The sequence below is a fragment of the Scyliorhinus canicula genome, chromosome 6, assembly GCF_902713615.1.
Source record: "Scyliorhinus canicula chromosome 6, sScyCan1.1, whole genome shotgun sequence".
NCBI lineage: Eukaryota > Metazoa > Chordata > Chondrichthyes > Carcharhiniformes > Scyliorhinidae > Scyliorhinus > Scyliorhinus canicula.
Genome location: NC_052151.1, coordinates 133785639 through 133808726, shown reverse-complemented (window position 1 = coordinate 133808726; position 23088 = coordinate 133785639). Strand labels below are relative to the sequence as shown.

The 23088-nt window shown below is 47.7% G+C and overlaps 1 protein-coding gene across 1 annotated transcript in view; it reads left to right on the top strand.

Moving 5' to 3' along the window:
* Window positions 1-23088, top strand: part of hs1bp3 (HCLS1 binding protein 3) — a 99939-nt gene that overhangs the window by 4032 nt on the left and 72819 nt on the right. Inside the window, exon 2 of the mRNA XM_038801046.1 lies at window positions 19022-19187. Within this exon, the coding sequence (XP_038656974.1) occupies window positions 19022-19187 (166 nt within the window). The remainder of the gene's footprint in view (window positions 1-19021; window positions 19188-23088) is intronic.

Here is a 23088-nt window from a genome sequence, read left to right as displayed (position 1 = left end):
CCGACCAAATTCCTCCAGTATCCGCCCAACGGGTCTGTTATATAAAGGAGCAGATCGTCCGCATAGAGCGAGACCCTGTGTTCCACGCCCCCCCCCCCTCCCCCCCCCCCCTTGCACTATCCCCCGCCAAACGTTCGATGTTCGCAGCACCATTGCCAAAGGCTCAATAGCCAGGGCAAACAGTAATGGGGAGAGTGGACACCCCTGTCTCGTCCCCGACGGGCTAAAATATTTCGACCACACCCGATTCATAGTCATAGAGGTTTACAGCGTGAAAACAGGCCCTTCGGCCCAACTTGTCCATACAGCCCAGTTTTTAACCACTAAGCTAGTCCCAATTGCCCACATTTGGCCCATATCCCTCCATACAGATAACTATCTAAATGCTTTTTATCAGACAAAATTGTACCTGCTTCTAGCAGATCATTCCAGACACTCACCACCCTCTTGTGTGAAAATATTGCCCCTGTGGACTCTTTTGTATCACTCCCTCCTCAACTTAAACCTACGCCCTCTCGTTTTAGTCTCCCCTAACTTTTTGGGAAAAGATGTTGACTATCTCCCTGATCTATGCCTATTATTATTTTATAGGCCTTTATAAGAGTTCTTTTCTTCAGTGAATATTACAGATTAATAATAATAATCTTTTTATTGTCATAAGTAGGCTTACATTAACACTGCAATGAAGTTACAGTGAAAAGTCCCTAGTCGCCACATTCCGGTGCCTGTTTGGGTACACAGAGGGAGAATTCTGAATTCTCAGCTGGTACGGGAATTGAACCAGTGCTGCTGGCCTTGTTCTGCATCACAAACCATTGAGCTAAACCAGCCCCTCAGAACAGTAAATTTATACAATGAGACACTTAACCAATGATTAGGTATGCAAGTAGTTTTTTGACTGTTTTGGTGATTTACACAGGTCATTTTGTCCTGACGTTTGCCACCGGTGTGTGATAAAGCAACCGGACCCAATCCACAAATCAATGGCCGAACCCAAATCTTCCCAGGACCTCCCACAAATATTTCCACTCCACCCGGTCAAAGGTCTTTTCTGCATCCGTGGCCACCACCACCTCAACCTCGTGCCCCTCCGTAGGCATATATTACATTAAGGAGCCGCCTGATGTTGGTTGCCAGAAGCTGTCCCTTAACAAACACCATCTGGTCCTCCCTTATCACCCCTGGGATGCAGTCCTCAATCCGTGTGGCCAGGTTCTTTGCCAACAATTTTCCATCCACAGTTAGCAGGGAGGTTGGCCTATACGACCCACAGCTTTATGGATCTTTATCTCATTTAAAGATAAGGGAAATTGATTCCTGTGGTAACGTTGGGGGGAGCACTCCCAAATCCTTTGACTCATTAAAAGCCTTTACCAAAAGCAGCCCCAACAACCCAGGAAACTTCTTATAGAACTCAACCGGGTATCCGTCAAGTCCCAGGGCCTCACCCGATTGCGTCGCCCCCAAGCCCGATTGGGACACCCAGACCCTCCACCAACTCTACCCGTAGGAATTCCAGCCCCCCCCCCCCCCCCAATGGTTTCATCCTCACCTCCCCGGTTGGGGGTTCGGACATACAACTTGCTGTAAAACTCCTGAAACACATCATTCACCCCCGCCGGGTCCAGAACTAGCTTCCCCCTCCCCATGTGTCCCTCACTTTCCCTATCTCTCTCACCGCCTCCTGTTGCCTCAGCTGATGCGCCAGCATCCTACTAGCATTCTTCCCATATTCATAAACCGCTCCCCTTACCCTCCTCCGCTGTCCCACCGCCTTACCTGTGGACAGGAGCCCAAAAATCTAGTTCCAGTCTCTGACGCTCTTTCAAAAGGCCGTCTTCCGGAGTCTCCGCAAATCTCCTTCCTCCAGTAGAATTTCATCCACCAAAGTCTGTTAACCTCCGCCCGCTCCGCCTTCTCCTTATGGGCCCGAATTGAGATGAATTCTCCCCTGATAACCGCCTTCAATGCCTCCCCAGACCACTCCCGCCGCCACCTTTCCCGTATCATTGCTCTTAATGTATTCCCGAATGGCCTCCCTCACCGCTCACATACCTCCTCCTCCAGTAATAGCCCCACATCCAACCTCTATTGCGGCCGCTGGGCCTTTCCTTTACTAACTTGGAAGTCTACCCAGTGCAGTGCATGGTCTGACACCAGTATTGCTGAATATTCAGCATCTACCACCTCTACCAGCAGCGTTTTGTCCATCACAAAGAAGTCTATCCGGGAATACACATTATGCACATGGGAGTAGAACGGAAATACCTTACTCTGCCCCCCGAATCTCCATGGGCACCCTGCCCCCCGCCCCCTCTCCTACCGATCAGCCACAACCTCCCCTAGGCCAGTCTTTGGCCCATGTCCCCTTGATGATGTGTTGGGTGCTCTGGATCCGTTGAACACATACAGGCTACCAACACTTAAAATAGTACAACACTATTTTATTAAGCTAGAAACTGTTGAACATACTTTCACTCGGTAAACACGATGTTAGATTAAACTAAAGACCGATGCCTATCCTAACCAGTACTCAGCACATGGTGAAGATCTGTGCTGTAAGCTCTGTCCTTCTGAGAGGCTGCATCCCGAATGAGCGGGAAAACTGATGCCGTCTGTCTTTATAGTGAGTGTGCTCTAACTGGTGATTGGCTGCGGTGTTGTGCGTGTTGATTGGTCCTACTGTGTGTCCATCAGTGTGTGTGTCTGCACCATGATATACTGGTGTATATTGTGACACCCCTGGCCCATCCTCAAGCAACTACCGTCATCAACCCTCCTCCTCCTCCACTTTGAAAGTCCCCTCCCCGTCAGCAATTCTGTTTTCCCCCCCACCCTTCCGTAAACTAGCCCACCCAGCTAGCCTGGCAGTCCCTGCCCATGGTGCATAGCATCCTACCCCCCACTAATTCCCCCCCCCCCCCCCCCCCCCCCCCGCCACTCGAACCTTAGTGCAAACAATCAAGACAAAGGCAAGAAGTAAAAACAAATAAACAATCCCATCCAAGGCCCAAACACCGAGACCCACCCCTTCATCCCTGAACAAAGACCTGTAAACAGGCCTAAAGCCTAAAAACTGAAAAAAGAAAAGAAAGCGAACACCAAAAAGTTTTTCGCAATACAGTACATTCACTCCACTTCACTTCTCTTCCATCAAAGTCCTCCTTCTCCTGTCAATCCATTCTCTTTCATGAAGTCCTCTGCCTCATCCACCGAGCCAAAGCATAACCCTCTGCCCCCATAGGTCATACATAGGTGAGCCGGTTACAGTAGTCCGAATGTTCTGCCTACGAGGTTGGTTCTCCAGGTCCTCCACTTTCTCCAGCAGTCACTTCTGCTGCTCTCGCATCAGCCCCATCTCCGCTGCCATCGAGGTGGACTGTTCTTCATGCTCCTCCAACCTCTGGATCACCTGCCTTTGGATTGCCAGTTGCGTTTCAACGCGGGTAACCACCGCCTTGATTGAGTCTACCGCCTGGACCAGGTCCTCCAAACTTTCCTTCTGTTGTTGGGTGAGATTCTCATTCCAGAAGCTCACCAACTGCTCCATCGACCACTGAGCTGGCAGGGCAGGCCCCTGCCCCTCCAACATCTCTGTGTGCGTTGCCAGCACCTCACCCGTCTCAAACAACTGGTTTGCTCTTTATCGGGGACTGCTAGTTTGCCGCTCCATAAACTAGGGGGTCAATCTCTTCTGCTAGCACTTCCAAAATTCCTGCTGCAAATGAGAGTAAAGGCCACGAAAAGACCGCCACAAGCAGGAGCTGCCACATATGCGACCTCTCACTCCTTGGCCAACCAGAAGTTCAAATCCACGCTTTATCAATGTCTTTCCTCTGTTGTTCAGCTGGGTGGACTTCCCTCACTTGATTCCATTCCTATCAATCCTGTCATAGCTAGACAATCACTCACAATAGATTCACGTCCTGTTTCTGCATGGTTATTCCTGGACTTGTCTCTATTTCCATCTGCATGCTGTCGCTCATTGACCTAATCTGCAAACACCTAATTTCCACATGTATTCGGATGACAGCCAGTTTAACTTCATCATTCTTTTTATCCTTTCACTGTATCTGACTTTTCACATTTTTGTTTGACTATTGGATAAGCAGAAAACAGTTCAATACTTAAGCCATTGTCTTCTGTCTGTTCACCAATCTCTTGTTCCTCAGCTAATGACTCCATCTCTGTCCCTGATCATTGTCTGAGATGAAACCAAATTGTTCACAACAGGAGCCACCTTTTGACCCTGAGCTGAGCTGAGTCTCATGACACTCCGCCTCCACCTCCTGCAACATGGTATGTCTCAAATACGCCTTAGCTCGTCTGCTGCTGAAATTCTCATCCAAGCTTTTACTGCCTCTGAACTCTAGACTCAACTATTCCAGTGGTCTGTTATGTCAACTTGAACTCATCCAAAACACTTCTGCCCATATCCTAACTGACACCAAATCCTGTTTATCCTTTGACCTGTGCTCACTGACCTATATTGGTTCCTGATCTGGCATCTCCCTGATTTTAAAATTCTCATTCATTTTTTTCAAATCCCTCCATGGATTTCCTCTCCTCCCCACCTCTGTTAGTCCCTCCAGTCTCACAACCCTTGATGAAATATCTGCACTGCTCCAATCTGGCCTTTAGTCCATCCTTGATTTTCATCATTCCACCATTGGCAGTCCTGTCTTCAGCTGCTGATGATTTCCGCTCTGGACTTTCCACTCTAAACCTCTCTTTCACTTTCCTTTTGAGACACTGCTCAAAAGTTCTCCTCCTTGACCAAGCCCACCTATCCTAATCACAAAAGCAAACATTGCGTCAAATTGTAGCTGAATGTCCTGTGAAACGATTTGGGCCTTATTACCTTAAAATTGTTAAATGTTTGCCATTGTAAGGTAATTGGATTATTTCCTAGCTGGAACTCCGGTAATGTGTGTATCCAGTGATATCCTGACCTTGACTGCTTAATAAAATTTCCTGCTGTTGGATTCTTAAAAGTGAACATTCTGCTACTTTAATGAAATGCCAGCAGGAGTGTTGAGTATATATGGCACTAGATTCGCCACCACCCGCCGCCAGTAGCGAAGTTTCTGATGCGGCAGAGAATCCAGCGTTGGCAGAAAATGGCATAGGCGACGATCCCATTTCGATGCTCCGGGGCCCTGTTGGTGGCGGCATAGATGTTCGCCCCACACACAATATGAGGGTGATCCCACCCCCAGCAGAGAGCCCCACCAGAAGTCCCCCCTCCCCCCATAAGAGAGAGCCCCCTCAGAAATCCCCCATGTAAGACCCCTGCCACAGAATCCCCTCTAGAAGAAACTCCTGCCAGAAACTCCCTCCCGCCCCACCTCGCACATCCGAGACACCTACCAGAAACCTCCCCCCATAAGAGAGGGATCACTAGGGCAGCACGGTGGCCTAGTGGTTAACACAGCTGCCTCACGGCGCTGAGGTCCCAGGTTCGAATCCCTACTCTGGGTCACTGTCCGTGTGGAGTTTGCACATTCTCCCCGTGTCTGCGTGGGTTTCGCCGCCACAACCGAAAAATGTGCAGAGTAGGTGGATTGGCCACGCTAAATTGCCCCTTAATTGGAAAAAATAATTGGCTAATCTAAATTTTTAAAAAAAGAGAGGGATCACTGCCAGAACACCCCCCGAAGAGAGAGACCATCACCACAAACACCCCCATAAAGGAGGATCCCATCAGACCCACCCCCCAACACTCACCCTCAGGAGAGAGACCCGCCAGAACCACCATAAGGGAGATCCTTGCCAGAACCCCCCCTCCCCCTCACACTCCGAACCCCCACCTCCTCCCCCATAGAGAACCCGCCAGAAACCCACCTCTAAGAGAGGGACCCTCCGCTCCGACGTTCTCACCTGCTTCAAGAAGACCACCATCATACCTGTGCCAAAGAAGAACCAGGCAACGTGCATCAATGACTCCCATCCAGTGGCCCTGACATCAATCATAATGAAGTGCTTTGAGAGGTTGGTCATGAAGGGCACCAACTCCATACTCCCAAAACGCCTAGATCCACAGCATTTTGCATACTGCCGCATCTGGCCCACTGCAGATGCCATCTCCCTGGCCCTACACTCATCCCTGGAGCATTTCGACAAGGACTCCTACATCAGACTCCAATTTATTGACTACACCTCCGTCTTCAACACCATAAGCCCAACCAAGCTCATATCAAAACTCTAAAACCTAGGACTTGGCTCCTCACTCTGCAACTGGATCCTCGACTTTCTGACCCACAGACCAAATCAGTAAGAATAAATAACAACACCTCCTCCACAATAGTCCTCAATACCGGGGCCCCACAAGGCTGTGTACTTAGTTCCCTACTATACTCCCTGTACACACATGACTGCGTGGCAAAATGTGGTTCCAACGCAACACCATCTATAGGTTTGCTGACAACGCGACCATAGTGGGTCGGATCTCGAACATTGACGAGTCAGAATACAGGAGGGAGATAGAGAACCTAGTGGAGTGGCGCAGCAACAACAATCTCTCCGTCAATGCCCGCAAAACTAAAGAGCTGGTCATTGACTTCAGGAAGCAAAATACTGTGCACACCCCTGTCAGCATCAACAGGGCCGAGGTGGAGGTGGTTGATAGCTTCAAATTCCTAGGGATGCACATCACGAAATCTGACCTGGTCCACCCATATCGACTCTACCACCAAGAAAGCACAACAGCGTCTATACTTCCTCAGGAAACTAAGGAAATTTGGCATATCCTCACACTGACTCTTACCAACTTTGACAGATGCACCATAGAAAGAATCCTATCTTGTTGCATCACAGCCTGGTATGGCAACTGCTCGGCCCAAGACCGTAAGAGATTTATGAACCTGCCTCCCATTTATTGATTCTATCTATACCTCCCGCTGCCTGGGGAAAGCGGGCAGCATAATCAAAGACCCCTCCCACCTGGGTTATTCTCTCTTCCAACTTCTTCCATTGGGCAGGAGATACAAAAGTCTGAGAACACGCACAAACAGATTCAAAAACAGCTTCTTCCCCGCTGTTAACAGACTCCTAAACGACCATCGTATGGACTGACCTGATTGATACTACACTCATGTATGCTTCACCTGATGCCGTGTCTATGTATTTGTATTGTGTTACCCCATTATGTATTTTTTTTAAATTTTGTTTTATTTTCATCTACTAAATGATTTGTTTGAGCTGGTCGCTGAAAAATACTTCTCGCTGTACCTTGGTAAATGTGACAATAAACAAATCCAATCTAAACCCCACCCTGCTTGAAATATCCCCCTAAAACAGGGACCCCTGCCAGTAACGCCCCCCTGAGAGAGGTCTCCCATCAGAAACTGCAACCCCCCTCCCCGGGTCAGGGGAGGGGCCCTCTGTAATGTGGATCTTTGGGTAGAGGTCCCAGTAATGGGGAGCGGGGGGCTTCCAGGCAGGTGTCTGTTGGGAGAATGATGGCGGGGGTCAGCCTCTTACTGTGTGATTGGGAGGGGGCATGACCCAGAAAATCCCATGGTGGGGGAATGGAATTACGTTGCCACTGTAATAGCTATCGGGCTGCTCATTCAAAATGGCGTTAGCGGGATTCACGAGGGCATCCCTTGCAATTCCCGCCATGTGTACAATTGCATGGCAAGGGATAGTGAAATTGGGCAAGAGAACACAGTTCCCCAAATGGAGAATTCTGGCCATGGTTACTGATGCCTCACTGTTTGTTCGGGTCAAAATGACAAAGGGAATGAATATGGCTATAGGTTTATAAATATATTATTTATCTGGTTGTTCTAATGTACATAGATGAAAAGCCTTTGAAACCAATTTTAGGATTTATTTGACACATCCTGCTATTAGTTGGTAATTGACTTGACATAGCTATCACAATCCAGTGTTAAATTAGAATACTAACTCCCACAACTACCTAAATCAAACAATGGATTGCGTTTTAACAATTTAATCCCACAATATGTCACTTGTCGACAATGTTTCTTGATAATTGGAGCGACCTTTCAATAACATTTGGATGCATGATTTGTTGCACTGAGTACGTATGTTTTGGTAGCAGCTGCATGTAACACTATTGCATCACCATTGGAATCAGACGAGTTAGGGTGCTGCAAGACACCATTCAGCCCATCGTGTTTGCACTGGCGAAAAAATAAAAATAAACTAGCCACTCATTTTAATTCCATTTTCCAGCACCTGATCTGTAGCGTTGCAGGTTACAGCAATTCGGATGCAGAACCAGGTGGTACTTAAAAAATGAGTTGAGCATTTCAGCCTCGGCCACCAACTTGATCAGAGAATTCCCAATCCTCTCTACCCTTTGGGTGAAAACATTTTCCCTGGTGTCCCCTTGAATCCTCAACCAATCACCTCAAATCTGTGCTCCTGGTAATTGACCCCTCAGCATGGGGGAAAAATATCTTTGCTGTCTACCCTGTTTGGGCCTTTTGTAAATTTGTACACTTCAATTAGGTTGTCCCTTAGCCTCCTCTTTTCTTCTTTTTTTTTTATAAATTTAGATTACCCAATTATTTTTTCCAATTAAGGGGCAATTTAGCGTGGCCAATCCACCTACTCTGCACATTTTTGGGTTGTGGGGGCGAAACCCACGCAGACACGGGGAGAATGTGCAAACTCCACACGGACAGTGACCCAGAGCCGGGATCGAACCTGGGACCTCAGCGCCGTGAGGCGGTTGTGCTAACCACTAGGCCACCGTGCTGCCCCTGCCTCCTCTTTTCTAAGGAAAACAACCCTAGCCTGTCCAACCGCTCCTCCACAGCTGCAATTTTCAAACCCTGGCAACATTCTTGTAAATCTCTTCTGCACTCTCCGAAGAACAATTATGTCCTACCTGTAATGTGGTGACCGGAACTGCGTACACAAGTCCAGCTGTGGCCTGACCAGCGTTTACTAGTTCCATCATTACACTCTTGATTTTGCACTCAATACCACATCCAATAAAGGAAAGCATTCCATATGCTTTCTTGAACACCCTTGGCAGCTGTCCTGCCACCTTCAAGAAACTGTGGACATGCACTAACAAATGCATGTCTAATGATGACCATGAAACTAATGTCCATTGTTGTAAAAACTCATCTGGTTTATTATTGTCCTTTAGGACATTTCCTCAACCTCTTCCTGTTTATTAAGTAATTCCTTGCTTTGTTTGCTTTACCTCACACTTGTCGGATTTAATTTAATTTGCCATATAATTCTTTATATAATTCTGGAATTCACAGCTATCCTCTTCACTATCAACTAGATGGTCAATTTTTGTGCCATCTGCAAATGTCTCAATCATGTCACCTACATTTGCGACTAAATCATTAATATACAGTATTCAACTAACCGCAAGGGCCCCAGCATTGACTAATTCATCATATTCGGCAGCACCAGCCCCCCCACCCCCTCTCCTCGCCCCCTCCAGGAAAGCCCTCCTAACCTACATAAATCCAGAGATCAGTGCATTGACCTTAAAAAATGACTTGGGGACGAAGATTGTGAGGTTCTGGAACATGAACAGAAACCTTTGCAGCATTGTCATCTTTACTGTCTGCACCCGCCCTGCCAGCGACGGTGGCAGAACATCCCACCTCTTAAAATCCACTTTCATCGATGACTTCTGGTGGCGCTGTTGCTCGTTGTGTTCTCTCTAATTGGCTCTGTTTATGGCGGTTAATATGGTCACCTTCCTTAATTCTAATTACGTTTGCTCAAGAGTCACCAGGTATCTTTCGATACTGCCACAAGGTTCAAAACCGAATACTAATCAAAGACTCGATACGCCAGTTAGTAAGTTCGAAATCAATGCTCATTTATTTACGCACGGGCTGTTTAGCTCACAGGGCTAATCGCTGGCTTTGAAAGCAGACCAAGGCAAGCCAGCAGCACGGTTCGATTCCCGTAACAGCCTCCCCGAACAGGCGCCGGAATGTGGCGACTAGGGGCTTTTCACAGTAACTTCATTTGAAGCCTACTCGTGACAATAAGCGATTTTCATTTTTCATTCATTTCATTCATTTCACAGTCAATTATACTAATGCACAAACTCTACCAACTAAACTATCACTACTACCAAAGCCTATACTTAGCTTCGGGCGCCCATTCAGTCAGAGGAACAATGGCCGTTGTCCGGTTCTGAGGCTGTTGGGGTCGAACTTGTACGGAATAGCAGCTAGGAGCGTCTATCTCGTAGCGTGCGTTGACTTTGGACTTACTTGTTCTGGTCCAGCTGCTGGGCAGGCCTCTCGTCGCTGAGAGCCAAGGCCAAGAAGAAAGATTCTCTCTTGGGAGCTTCTTCTTATCCCCAAAAGGGGCTTCACGCACTTTTGGGCGGTCCTTGAACTTGGTCCCAATTAATTGGACCATATCCTGATCATTGGTATCGATTTCCTCCAATAAAGGGGTGGCTGCCCTGATTGCTGGGCGGGCTCTAGGTGGCCGTTGGCCTGCTTTGTTCTAATCTCCTCTGGCGCCGGGGTGTCTGCTTTAGTATCGTTTGCTTAAATGTTTCTCTTTTGTCCCCGGAGATGGCTCATTAGTATGCTAATAGTTTTGCAGTATCGGTCTTGTCTGGGAGCTGCAAACTCCAATCAACCGACAAACCTTGTACCTCCTTGCTTTCTCAGCATTGTCCAGTTTTCCCTTCATTCTCTGCAAGTGTCCATTTTGTAATTGGGACGTGGCCACCCCAGGTGGCGACAGCGTGTGTGAACGGAGCGGTCGTGCTGGAGAGGGGCTCCCGCCGTTCTGCAGCATTTCGGCATTTTCCAGGGGTTTTCCCGGGGTCTCACCGGTCAGGATTTATACGGCCGTTGGGGCCTGAGGGACGAGTACCAGGTTGGGCTAGTAGGGACCCCCATGACCGGAGGAGCTGGGGCATCGGGCCCGAAGCAAGCACCGGGGGCGAGGATCGTGGCCTGAGGCGAGGCCTGAATCCAGCACAGATGTAGGGGGGGAGCAGTGCACACTGGGTGGCCCTCCGCTGAAAATGCATGTTTGGGATGTTTGAAGTCTGGTCCCAGAAGAAGAGATATTTTGAGCTTTGATTTTTGAAAACATTTTTTTATTAAAAAAAGTTTTTTAAAAAAATTATAAAATTTCTTTTTAAAATATAATTTTCCAATTTTTTAATTTATTTTATTATTTTATCATTTTTCTCGAGTTTGGAGAAAGAAGAAGAAAAATACTATGTGGTTAAGGGATGCCAAAAATAGCTGTGAAGAAGGGAGGAAACGTGGGCTCGTTGCAAAAGGAGAGGATCAGTAAAAGCGCTGACAAGAAGGAGGATGACAGACCGTGTGGTGGGGCCGCACTATTTACAGTGGAAAGGATGACTGAGGTGGAGCTGGAGAAGCAGTTTGTGAGGCACATGGAGGCGTTGAGGAAGGAGATGGTGGTCGCACTGAGATCATTGGTGGAGGAGAAATCACCCCGGTGACGGTGGATGCGGCAAAGACATCGGTCGAGGTGAGAGAACAGTGGGAAACGATGAAGGAAGTGGAGGAGGCCATGTCACAGCACAGTGACCAGTTCACCTCGATGGGAAACGAAGTACAGAGGGTGGTGGAGGTCAACAGAGGACTCCGAGCAAAGCTTGATGACTTGGAGATCTGAGAATTGTGGGCTTACCTGAAGGGGCAGAGGGCTCAAGGCCAACTGAGCACTTTGCTATGAGGCTGGCGGAGTTGATGGGGGAGGGTGAAGACCCCTCCCAGTATGAACTTGTAACCATCTGCGATGGCCACTTCCAGAACACAAAATGGACGCTCACAGAGAATGTAGGGAAATGTGGACAATGCTAGACAACAAGCAGGCACAGAGCCTGAATATATATTTAGGAATATATATTTAGGAAGCAGTTACCAGACGGAATCGAAACTCCTGGGTTGATTAGCATATTGATGGCCCATCTCCAAGGAGCAAAGGACTAACACTCAGGTAGTTGATACTGTCGCAGACATCCCGGCGCCAGTACCCCAACCGAAAGACACAAACAAAGCAAGGCCAACGGCCACCTAAGACACGCCTAGCCATCAGGGTACCCACCGCTTTATTGGTAAGATCAATAACAATGATCGAGAAGCTGCCCAATTAATTGGGACCAAGTTTAAGGCCCGCCTAAAAGCGCGCAAAGCCCCTTTTAAGTATAAGAAAGAACCCCAACGAGAGATTCGCTCTTTTGGATTTGGCTCTCAAGCAGAGAGACCCATCCACCAGCATAACCAGAAGCAAGTAAGTTCAAGGTCAACACTCGCTACCAGACGGATGACCTTAGCTGTACTCCTGTTATCTCTTCGAACCCAACAACCTCCAATCCGAACAACGGCCATTGTTCCACTGACTAAGTGGGCACCCGAAGTTAAGTACAGGCATTAGCACGGTAGCATTGTGGATAGCACAATCGCTTCACAGCTCCAGGGTCCCAGGCTCGATTCCGGCTTGGGTCACTGTCTGTGCGGAGTCTGCACATCCTCCCCGTGTGTGCGTGCGTTTCCTCCGGGTGCTCCGGTTTCCTCCCACAGTCCAAAGATGTGCAGGTTAGGTGGATTCGACATGATAAATTGCCCTTAGTGTTGGGTGGGGTTACTGGGTTATGGGGATAGGGTGGAGGTGTTAACCTTTGGTAGGGTGCTCTTTCCAGGAGCCGTTGCAGACACGATGGGCCGAATGGCCTCCTTCTGCACTGTAAATTTTATGATCTATTAGCGTTAGAGAGAGTTTAGTTTGTTGTACTGTTGTGCATGAGTCGATCTTACTGTGTGTGTAAATAAATAGTATTGACGTTGAACTAACTAACTGGTGTATTGGGTCTTTTGATCGGTATTCGGGTTGAACCTTGTGGCGGTATCGAGAGATACCTGGCGACTCTGAAAGTATAAACATAATTAGGATTAAGAAAGGCGACCATATTGACTGCCATATTTCTAACCTGATAAATAGAACAACAAACTGGACCAAGCTCATCGGTCGTTAAGGCTGAAACCCAAAGTAAACGAGCAGCCGAACGCGTTAATTATCTCCTTCCATAAATACTACATGAAGGAGAAGGTGTTAAACAAGGCGAAGCAGAAGCAGGAGGTGCAGTGGGATGGTGCTAGAGTTCGGATTTACCAGGACTTGATAGTGGAGTTGGCAAAGAGACGAGTGGTGTGAAGGTGGCACTGTACAACAAGGGACTGCGGTTTGGTATCAGCGGCAAAGCTGAGGGAAATGTACAATGCCAAATATTTTTATTTTTAAACGGTGGAAGCGGCTGAGGTGTTCATGAAGGCAGAAGGCTTGGGACAGAAGTGAGGAGTGGAGCTAGAAGAGAGATCGTGAACTGTGATTGGGGAGCTGTAAAATGTATAAATATTGTAACTTTCTTTTCACTGACCTGTATTGTAACTTACTTGACTTCACATTGTTATAGAGTTTAAGTTTTTGTTTAGTTTGATTGGCATTTTTGCGCTCCTTTTTTTTTTTGTTGCAACGGTTATATGTTATTCCATTGAATTGCATGGGTTAGATTGTTTTTCTTTTTCTTCTGGGACTGGGTGGGAGGGGACAGTATGCTTTTTTGGGGAAGAAGGGGACTACCCGCACTAGCTAGTGAATGGAGGTGAGGAGGAGGGCTGCGGACTTTGGAACCTGGTTAGCAGGTTTCGATGGGCCTACGAGGTGAGCAACCAAGTTGGGGGTGGGGGGGGATCGATACTGGAGGAGATTTTCTCGAGGGGAAGAGCAGGGGGGGAGGGGGTCAACGTTAGTAATGGAAAGGGACGGGTCAGGCTCATGGGGCAGTGCCCAGTGGTATGATGGTAGATAAGGTGGGGGAGGCGTGAGACCCCCAGTTAGGATAGTCGCGTGGAACGTGAGGGGGCTGGGAGGCCCAGTCAAGAGGTCACGGGTGCTTGCGCATCTTAACAGTTTGAAGGCTGATGTAGCAATGCTGCAGGAGACTCCCCTGAGGGTGAAGGACAAGTGAGACTTAAAAAGGGTTGGGTTAGTCAGGTGTTTCATTCTAGATTTGACGGAAGAGCTCGAGGGGTAGCGGTAATGGTCAGCAAAAGGGTATGGTTCCAGATGGAGATGTGGTTGCAGATCGGGGGGGGGGGGGGGATGGATGATATTGTGACAGGGGTGCTGGAGGGGAGGCTAGTGGCACTGGTAAGTATATGGTCCCAATTGGGACAATGTGGGATTTGCGAAGAAGGTGTGTGGGACCACCTTGGACTCACACAAACTGATAGGGGGTGGGGGGGTGAAGGCGCTGGCTGGGCTAATGTTCGAAATGGGAGGGGTGGACCCTTGGAGGTTTCTGCACCCGAGGGAGCGGGAGTACTCATTTTTCTCAGCTGTCCATAAGGTGTATTTGCGGATTGACTTTTTCATGGTGGGGAAGGCCCTGCTGGCTGGGGTAAAAGGGTCGGAGTACTCGGCAGTTGCAATATCAGATCATGCTCCGCATTGGGTGGATATGTTACTGGAGAAGGGGATGGTACAGCGACCAGGGTGGCAGTTAGATGCGGGACTGTTGGGGGTCCGAGGGTTTTGTGACAAAATTGAAAAAGTAATCGAGGAATATGTAGGTTTTAACTGCACGGGTGAGGTGTCAAAGGCGGTTGTCTGGGAGGCTTTAAAGGTGGTGGTGAGGGGTGAAGTGATCTCATTCAAGGCTAGGCTAGACAAAGAGGAGAATTTGGAACTACTGAGGGTAATAGATGAGATGCTGGAGGTAGACAGGAGGCATGCAGAAGGTAGGGACCCAGCACAGTTGGAAAAGAGGAAGTAACTGCAGGCGAGCTTTGACCGACTATCTACCAGGAAAGCGGTACACCAATTGAGGCGACCAAGGGGGCAGTTTATGAGCATGGAGAGAAGGTGGGCCGTATGTTGGCGGGTAAGCTCCATAGGGAGGCTGCGGCAAGGGAAATTGTCCAGGTGCAGGACAGGGCAGGGAAGTTGGTGGTAGCTCCAGATCAGATTAACAAGGTCTTTAAGGAATTCTATGAGAGGTTGTACAGGTCAGAGCCACCTGGGGGAGGCCAGGAGATGCAGGAATTTCTAGATGGGCTGGAGTACCTGAGGGGAGGGGGACAGGGCTACATTAGCGGGAGCGATAGTCGAGCAGGAGATAAAAGATGCGATTGGGAGGAATACAGTCGGGGTCGGTGGCAGAGCCGGATGGGTTTCCGGTGGAATATTATTAAAAAATGCAAAAATAAGCCGGTACCGCTGATGCTGGGGATGTTTAAGGTGGCGATAGGGAAGAGGGTGTAACCACAAACTTTGGGGCAGGCATCAATTTCCCTGTTACTTAAGAAAGATAAATATCCAACGGAGTGTGGGTCGTATAGGCCCATATTACTTTTAAACGTGGACGCGAAGGTACTGGCGAAGGTACTGGCGGGTAGGCTAGAGGAGTGTCTCCCGGAGGTGGTCGCTGAAGATCAGACGGGGTTTGTGAGAGGGAGGCAGCTCTTTTTGAACAGTAGAAGGGGTATTGAACAGGGTTATGGTACCGGTGGAGGGGAAAGAAACAGAGGTGGTTGTGGCATTGGACGGCGAGGAAGCGTTTGACCGGGTAGAATCGGGGCACTTGATGGCAGTTCTAGAGTGGTTTGGGATTGGACCCAGATTTGTGGACTGGGTAAAGCTGAGTAGAGCCGAGGGCCAGCGCCCGCACAAATAACATCAGCTCCGAATACTTTCCTTTCCGCCGTGGGAGTGGACAGGGATGTCCTATGTCCCCCTTGCTGTTTGCACTCGCGATTGAACTGTTGGCCATCGCATTAAGACGTTTGGGGGTATGGAAAGGGATAGTGCGGTGGAGGTTAGAGCACAGGGTGTCCATATATGCTAATAACTTGTGTCGGAACCAAGAGTGTCAATAGGGGGAATAGTGGAGCTGCTTTGGGTCTTTCTCAGGGTACAAATTGAATCTGGACAAGAGTGAATATTTTGTGGTGTCTCGGCCGGGGGTGGGGGCAGGGTGGAGGGGCTGCCATTCCATAAGACAGAGACTCACGTGGGGGTGCAGATCGCCTGAGATTGGGGGGGGGGGCTCCTTAGTTACATCATTTCTAGTTTGGTGGGGAGGCTGAAAGCTGATCTGGCAAGGTGGAATGGTCTCCCTCTATCACTGGCGGGTCGGGTACAGGCGGTTAAAATGAATATCCTGACGCGTTTCCTGTTTATTTTCCAATGCCTGCCGATTTTCCTGCCAAAGGCATTTTTTTGGAGAGATTGAAGGGATGATTACCTCATTCATATGGGTAGGGAAGGTGGCCAGAGTTAGAAAGGTGCTACAACAGAGAGGAAGGCAGGCCTCAAGTTTGGGTCTTCCAAACCTGATGTATTATTACAGGGCGGCGAATGTGGAGAAGGTATGGAGCTGGGTCAGAGGGGTTGACTTCCAATGGGTCAGAATGGAGGAGAGTTTGGGTAGGGGGTTGATATTGAAGGCGCTAGCGATAGCACCGCTCCTGACGGCCCCGGGGAGAAACTCGGGGAGTTCGGTAGTAATAGCTTCATTGAGAATTTTCGAGGCAGTTTCAACAGCAGTTCAGGTTGTGGGCAGGGTCAAGGGAAATGCCGATTCGGGGGAACCATAGATTTGAACCAGGGAAGTGGGATGGAAATTTTCGGAGATGGGAGGAGAAAGGAATTCGGACACTAAAAGATTTATTTTTTGGGGGTCGTTTTGCGGGATTGAAGGAGCTGGGAGCGAAGTATGGGCTAGAGCAGGGGGAAATATTTAGACACCTGCAGGTTCGAGACTTTGCCAGAAAGGAGATATAGAGCTTCCCAGTAGAGCTGGCTGCCACATTGCTGGAGGAGGTGCTGACGACAGGGGGACTGGAGAAGGGGGTAGTGTCGGTGGTTTACGGGGCTATTTTGGAGGAGGAGAAGGCACAACTGGAAGAGATCAATGCAAAGTGGGAGGAAGAGTTGGGAGAGGGTATGGAGGAGGGGTTCTGGTGTGAGGTGCTCCGGAAGGTGAACGCCTCCACCTTGCGTGCGAGGTTGGGGCTGATATAGCTGAAGGTGGTGTATAGAGCACACCTTACAAGGGCGAGTATGAGCCAACTCTTTGAGGGGGTCGAAGATATGCGTGAATGTTGCGAGGGGTCCCCGCAAACCATGTTCATATGTTTTGGTCCTGTCCAAAGCCGGACTGGAAGGAGGTTTTCGGGGTAATCTCTAAAGTGGTGCATGTGAAACTGGACCCGAGTGCCCGGGAGGCCATATTCGGGGTGTTGGATGAGCCGTGGTTAGAAACGCGTGTGGAGGCAGATGTTGTAGCCTTTGCCTCGTTGATCGCTCGAAGGCGGATCCTGTTAGGGTGGAGATCAAACTCTCCACCCTGTGCCCTGGCGTGGTGGTGGGACCGGCTAGAATTCTTAATGCTCAAAAAAGTCAAATTTGAACTGAGGGGAAGGATGGATGGGTTCTACAATTCATGGGCGTTATTCATTATGCACTCGAGAATTGGATCACATCAAACATTAGGGGGGTTGGGGCTGGGAGGGTTGGGGGGAGTGGGACTGTATGTATTAATGGTGACTATGGGTGATTCCTGATTCCTTTTTGTCATTTGTTTATGTTAACATGCGGGCCAATGTCTGGGGTTTCGTGGGAGGATGGGATCGTTGTTATTGATATGGGGATTGACATTGCATTCATAACTGATTATTGTTTATTGTTGGGTGTAAAGTTCGGAGAAAATGTGAAAAAGGAGGAGAATAAAAAAATATTTTAAAAAATCCACTTTCATCTGCTCCACCAACCGAGTCTGGTTGAACTTGTGCAGCTGTGCCCAGCCCCAAGCCACCTGGATACCCAAATATCTAAAATAGCCCCCACCACCCTAAACGGCAACTCCCCTAACCTCCTTTGCTGCCCTCTAGTCTCAATCGGGGAAATCTCACTTTTCCCCTTATTCAACTTGTATCTTGAGAACCGGCTAAACTCCCCCAGCATTGCCATGGTGCCTCCGATTAATGCCCAACGGGTCTGAAATATACAGCAACAAGTCAACTGCTTACAATGTGAGCCTGTGCTCAACCCCCCCCCCACCCCCCCTCTCCACCCCATACTCAATCCCTCTCCTGTCTCTCAGTGCTCTTAAGTGCCATTGCCAGCGGCTCTATCGCTGGCGAAGAGAAATGGGGAGAGTTGGCACCCCTGCCTTGTCCCACGACACAGCCCGTAGTACCCCAAACTCACTCGGTTTCTCGGCGCACTCACGTCCGGCGCCTTGTATAGCAGCCGGAAACAGTCCACAAAACCCTGCCCGAACCCGAACCGCCCTAGCAGATGTGCCCACTCCACCCGATCAAACGCCTTCTCTGAGTCCATTGCCATCACTTCCTCCACCTCCTGCCCCTCCAAAGGCATCATGATTACATTAAGCAGCCTCCTCGCGTACGTCGACAACTGCCTTCCCTTCACAAAACTTGGGCTTCGCCTATCACGCCTAGGACGCATTCCTCGATTCGCGAGGTCAGCACCTTTGCCAACAGCTCGGCATCCACGTTCAATAATGATATCAGGTAGTGTGACTTGCACTGATCTAGATCCATATCCTTCTTTAATATCAGGGAGGTGGAAGCCTGCGACAGTATGGTGGGGGGTGGGTGGTTCCCTTGTTTCATTAAACGCCCTCACCAGCAATGGCCCCAGGTCCGCCCCAAACATTTTATAGAACTCCTGCAGGAACCTGTCTGGCCCCGGGCTTTCCCTGCCTGCATCCCCCTCCATATTCTTCTTCACCTCCCTCAACCCAATTGGGGGCCCCCCAGTCCCTGAACCAGCCCCTCCTCTACTTTGGGAAACTTCAGCCTGCCCATATTCCAGATTTTATTAACTGAATTTAAATTCCATCAGCTGTCGTGGTGAGATTTGAACCCCTGTCGCCAGAGCATTAGCCTGGGCCTAGCCCACTCTGCCACAATCTCCCCGAGTTGTTTCAACTCCTTAATTTGCTTTTGATAGTTTTATTATAATTTTGTTTTCAATGTAGAACAATCCAGAATGTGCACACTGGAATAGACTTGTCAGTCCCAGAGTACCAGGAAATCCATGGCAAGCTGATGACAGGCCATGTTGAATATCAGATTGTTGTCGTCACTCAACTGGCCTCCTTCAAATCTGCAAAGCACAAGGCCAAAGATGTTGTTCAGTTTGTGGTAAGTGAAGAAGAATAATTCACAATGCACTTGATTCTAATTGTCGAACAATCAAGTAAAGAAAACACGGGTTCCATTCTGTTTATGAGAAAATTAGTTTTAAATGGTTGAGCTCAAGCTAACCTGCCAGGATGCTCGAAAATGTGCATCCAACCAGTCTACTGTTCCCCTAATTTAAACTGTATTCATTCACTCACCTGAGTTCTAAAGATAGAATCTGACAAGAAGTATTTATTCCTCATGAGCTACACTTCAATGTTTTGTGTATAAAGTCATAAGCTGGTTATTTCGTTACCATTTTCTTTATCTTATGTATTTACTTTATCATTTTTAAAATTGATGAAAAAGGTTAAATATTTTAAAATAAGGACATTTTAAAAGGTTTTATACTTTTTAAAGTATTTGTCGGCAGGTTGCAGTATGCTCTTTCCAGGAGCCGGTGCAGACTCGATGGGCTGAATGGCCTCCTGCACTTTAACTTCTATGATATCTGGGAGGTTTTGGCCCTGCTGTGAAGGGGTGAATAAAGGCTTTGATTTTTCTGGATGTGGAGTGGGTAATTCACCCCTCTCAATCACCTTGATAGGTGCATTGTGGCTGTTCAGTTCAAAATAAAATCATATCATACAAAATCGCCAAGCTGACGGACGAGGGAAACTAGGCTTTGTAAACACACGTGTTTGAATTGCTATTTGTAAAGTTACTATAACATTTGCTTCCATAACTGTTTCAGGCAAGGCATTCCAGATCACAATCAACTGTTTATTTTTCTTTAAATTCTAATCTTCCCTATGGTCCTGTTGTCAATTGCCAAGATCAGAAGTGGGGATGTTTAGCTGATGATTGTACAGTGTTCAGCACCATTAGTGATTCCTCAGACACTGAAGAAGTGTGTGTCCATATGCAGAAAGACGTGGATGTTTTCAGGCTTGGGCTGATATGTGGCAAGTAATATTTGTGCCATATACGTGCTGGGAAATTACCATCTCTAACAAGAGAGATATTGTGACCTTGATATTCATTAGCATTAACATCGCTGAATCCACCACCACCATCATCATTCTGGGGGTTACCATTGACAGAAACTTAACTGGACCAGCAATATAAATACTGTGGCTACAAGAACAGGTCAGAAGCTGGGCATTCTGTTGCAAGTAACTCACCGCTATCCTCTCTAAAGCCTGTTCACCCATCTACAAGGCACAGGTCAGGAGTATGATGGAATACTCTCCATTTGCCTGGATCAGTAAGAACACTCGGGCAGCTTTACACCATCTAGGACAAAGCTGCCTGCTTGATTGGCACCCTATCCACCAAACATTCACTTTCTCTACCTCTGGAAAACAGTAGCAGCAGTGTGTACTGCATATAAACGCACTGCAGCAACTCCAGAACCCCCTTTCAGTAGCACCTTCAAAACCTGGAACCTTTTTGATTTAGAAGAGCAAGGGCAATAGATGCATGGAAACTCCACCAGCTGCAGGTTCCTCTCCAAGCCATACACTATCCTGACTTGGAACTTTATCACCACTCTTTCACTGTCGCTGGGTCAAAATCCTGGAACGTTCTTTCTTACAACACATAGACTGCAATGATTCAAGAAGGCCAGCACATCGCCGCCTTAAGAACAATTAAGGTGAATGATAAATGCTGGTCTTGCCAGTGGTGCTCACATCCCATGAAATAATTTTTAAAATATCTGAGGGTTGTGAGGCTGGAAGAGATTCATGATGGGGAGAGGCAGACTACGGAGAATTGGAAAACTGCAAGGAGAATTTTAAAATTATTTTGCTTTGTGTAGATCAGTAAGTAGAGGGGTGAAGAATGGGCAGGACTTGGTGCGAGTTAAATGGTGGGCAGCATAAAGTTTGGATGATCTCAAGTTTGCAGACGTAGAACATGGGTGTCCGGATAAGAATGCTTTGGAATAGTCAACTCTAGAGGTTACCAAAGCATGAATGGAAGTTTCCGCACGAGATTAGTTAAAGGCAGTCAGATTAGATCGAAGTGGAAGTAAGCCGTCTAAATAATATGTGGGTGGAAGCTGACTTCCGAGTCAAGTGTAACAACGTTTGAGAAGTGTCTAGTTTAGCATCATCGAGTGGCCAGGGAAAGGGATGGAGTTGGTGGCTGGGGAATGGAGGTTTTGGTGAGGATCGAAGATGATCAGCAGGATTCTCCATTGGTGGGATTCCCCGCCCAGCCGGCAGCGCACCCACACCTGTGCGTTTCCTGACGGCGTGGGGTGGCCCATAATGGGAAACCCCACTGGCCAGCTTCGGGAACGGAGACCCCCCGCCGGAAAACTGGGCTGGTGGGACGGAGAACCCCGCCCAATAACCTTTAGTTTTCTCAGTATTTAGTTCCCACAGTACTTTGGTGGGATGATTTGCAGAAACCCTGGAGAAACGGCCATTCCAGTGTTATAGCATATGGTCAGGAGATCCCCTGCAGAAATTCCAGGGGGTTTTAAGTAACTATTCTTTGTTTTCCAGAGATTCTACTAGTTTGCTTTCATGCTATTGTATGGTTTCCGTAGGAACCTAAATCAATGCCAGCAAATATGTTAGAAGTATATATAGTTATAAGTATGTCACTATACTTTTCAACATCAGATTGTTTTGTCAGTAGTAGCAATGTCGATGGAAGAAAACTATACAGGATACAAAAGGGCAAGTCTACGTTGTCTAGGGTGAACACCCTGTTAAGTCACTTTTTATGGTGTCTGAACTTGTAATTGATAAGACTTTAATGTGAAGTAATCTTCTTCGTGCATTGGGTTAGATAATGAGTCCAGTAATGGATCTTTTGTAAAATTATCTTTGATGCAATGACACAAGGAAGTAACATTTTTACAAAAATTGCATTGAAATGTCACTATTAACTGCCACTTCACAGAAGTATAGTCAGACACAAATCAATACCAAACAAAAGGAGGAGATAATAGGAGAAGTGACTAAAAATTTGGCCAAGGATGGGAGGAAAAAAATTTCAAAAAAGGAACTCCAGTGTGGAACATATAGATGAAGGCATGGCCACCCTGGGCAAAGAGTGTTGACAACGCACAAGAGATCAGAGTTTTCAGAGACTTAAATCATTCTGGGGATAGATAGTGGTGGGGCCATGAAATGATTTAAACGAGATGTCCATTTTAAATTGAGATGCAGAAGCCAATAATGTAGGTGATGAATCAGTAGGTCTTGGTGAGGGAGTGGACACAGGCAGCAGAGGTTTTGAAGTTTATGGGGAATTGGAAAACTGGTGTCATATGAGAGTACCCTTTAAGAAATGGGTGTTTAAGAAATGTAACTTTAAGAAATGAGGCTGCTCATGTTACTGGAGTGATGTCAGAGTGTTGGTGGAGCTGAGCTCCACTTCTGCTTTTTAAGTTTCAGTTTGAGAAGAGCTTGGGTGTGTCTGTGTTCTTTCAGTGAGCTGCACTGCTGTTGATCTCTGCCACACAAAGACTATCTATGGATCATTTGGGTGAACTCAGAATTGTAAAAAGGTCTCAGTATTAAATGTAACCCTAATGTGTTCCTGTTTGAAGGTTTGTTAAGTCTTTTGGATGATAAAAGGACAGCATACAGGTTGCTTAGTGTTGTAGTCTTTTGGAGGGTGTATTTGATTTACTGGTTGCTAAGATACTCACTTTGTTTTAGAAAGGTTAACTTGAGTTCATAGAATAAACATTGTTTTGTTTTAAAAACCACTGGTCCATTTTCTGCTGTACCATACCTGTTGAGTAAGCCGTGTCTTTCATAGATTTCATAGAATTTACAGTGCAGAAGGAGGCCATTCGGCTCATCGAGTCCACACCAGCTCTTGGAAAGAGCACCCTACCCAAGCCCACACTTCCACCCTATCCCCATAACCCAGTAACCTCACCCAACATTAAGGG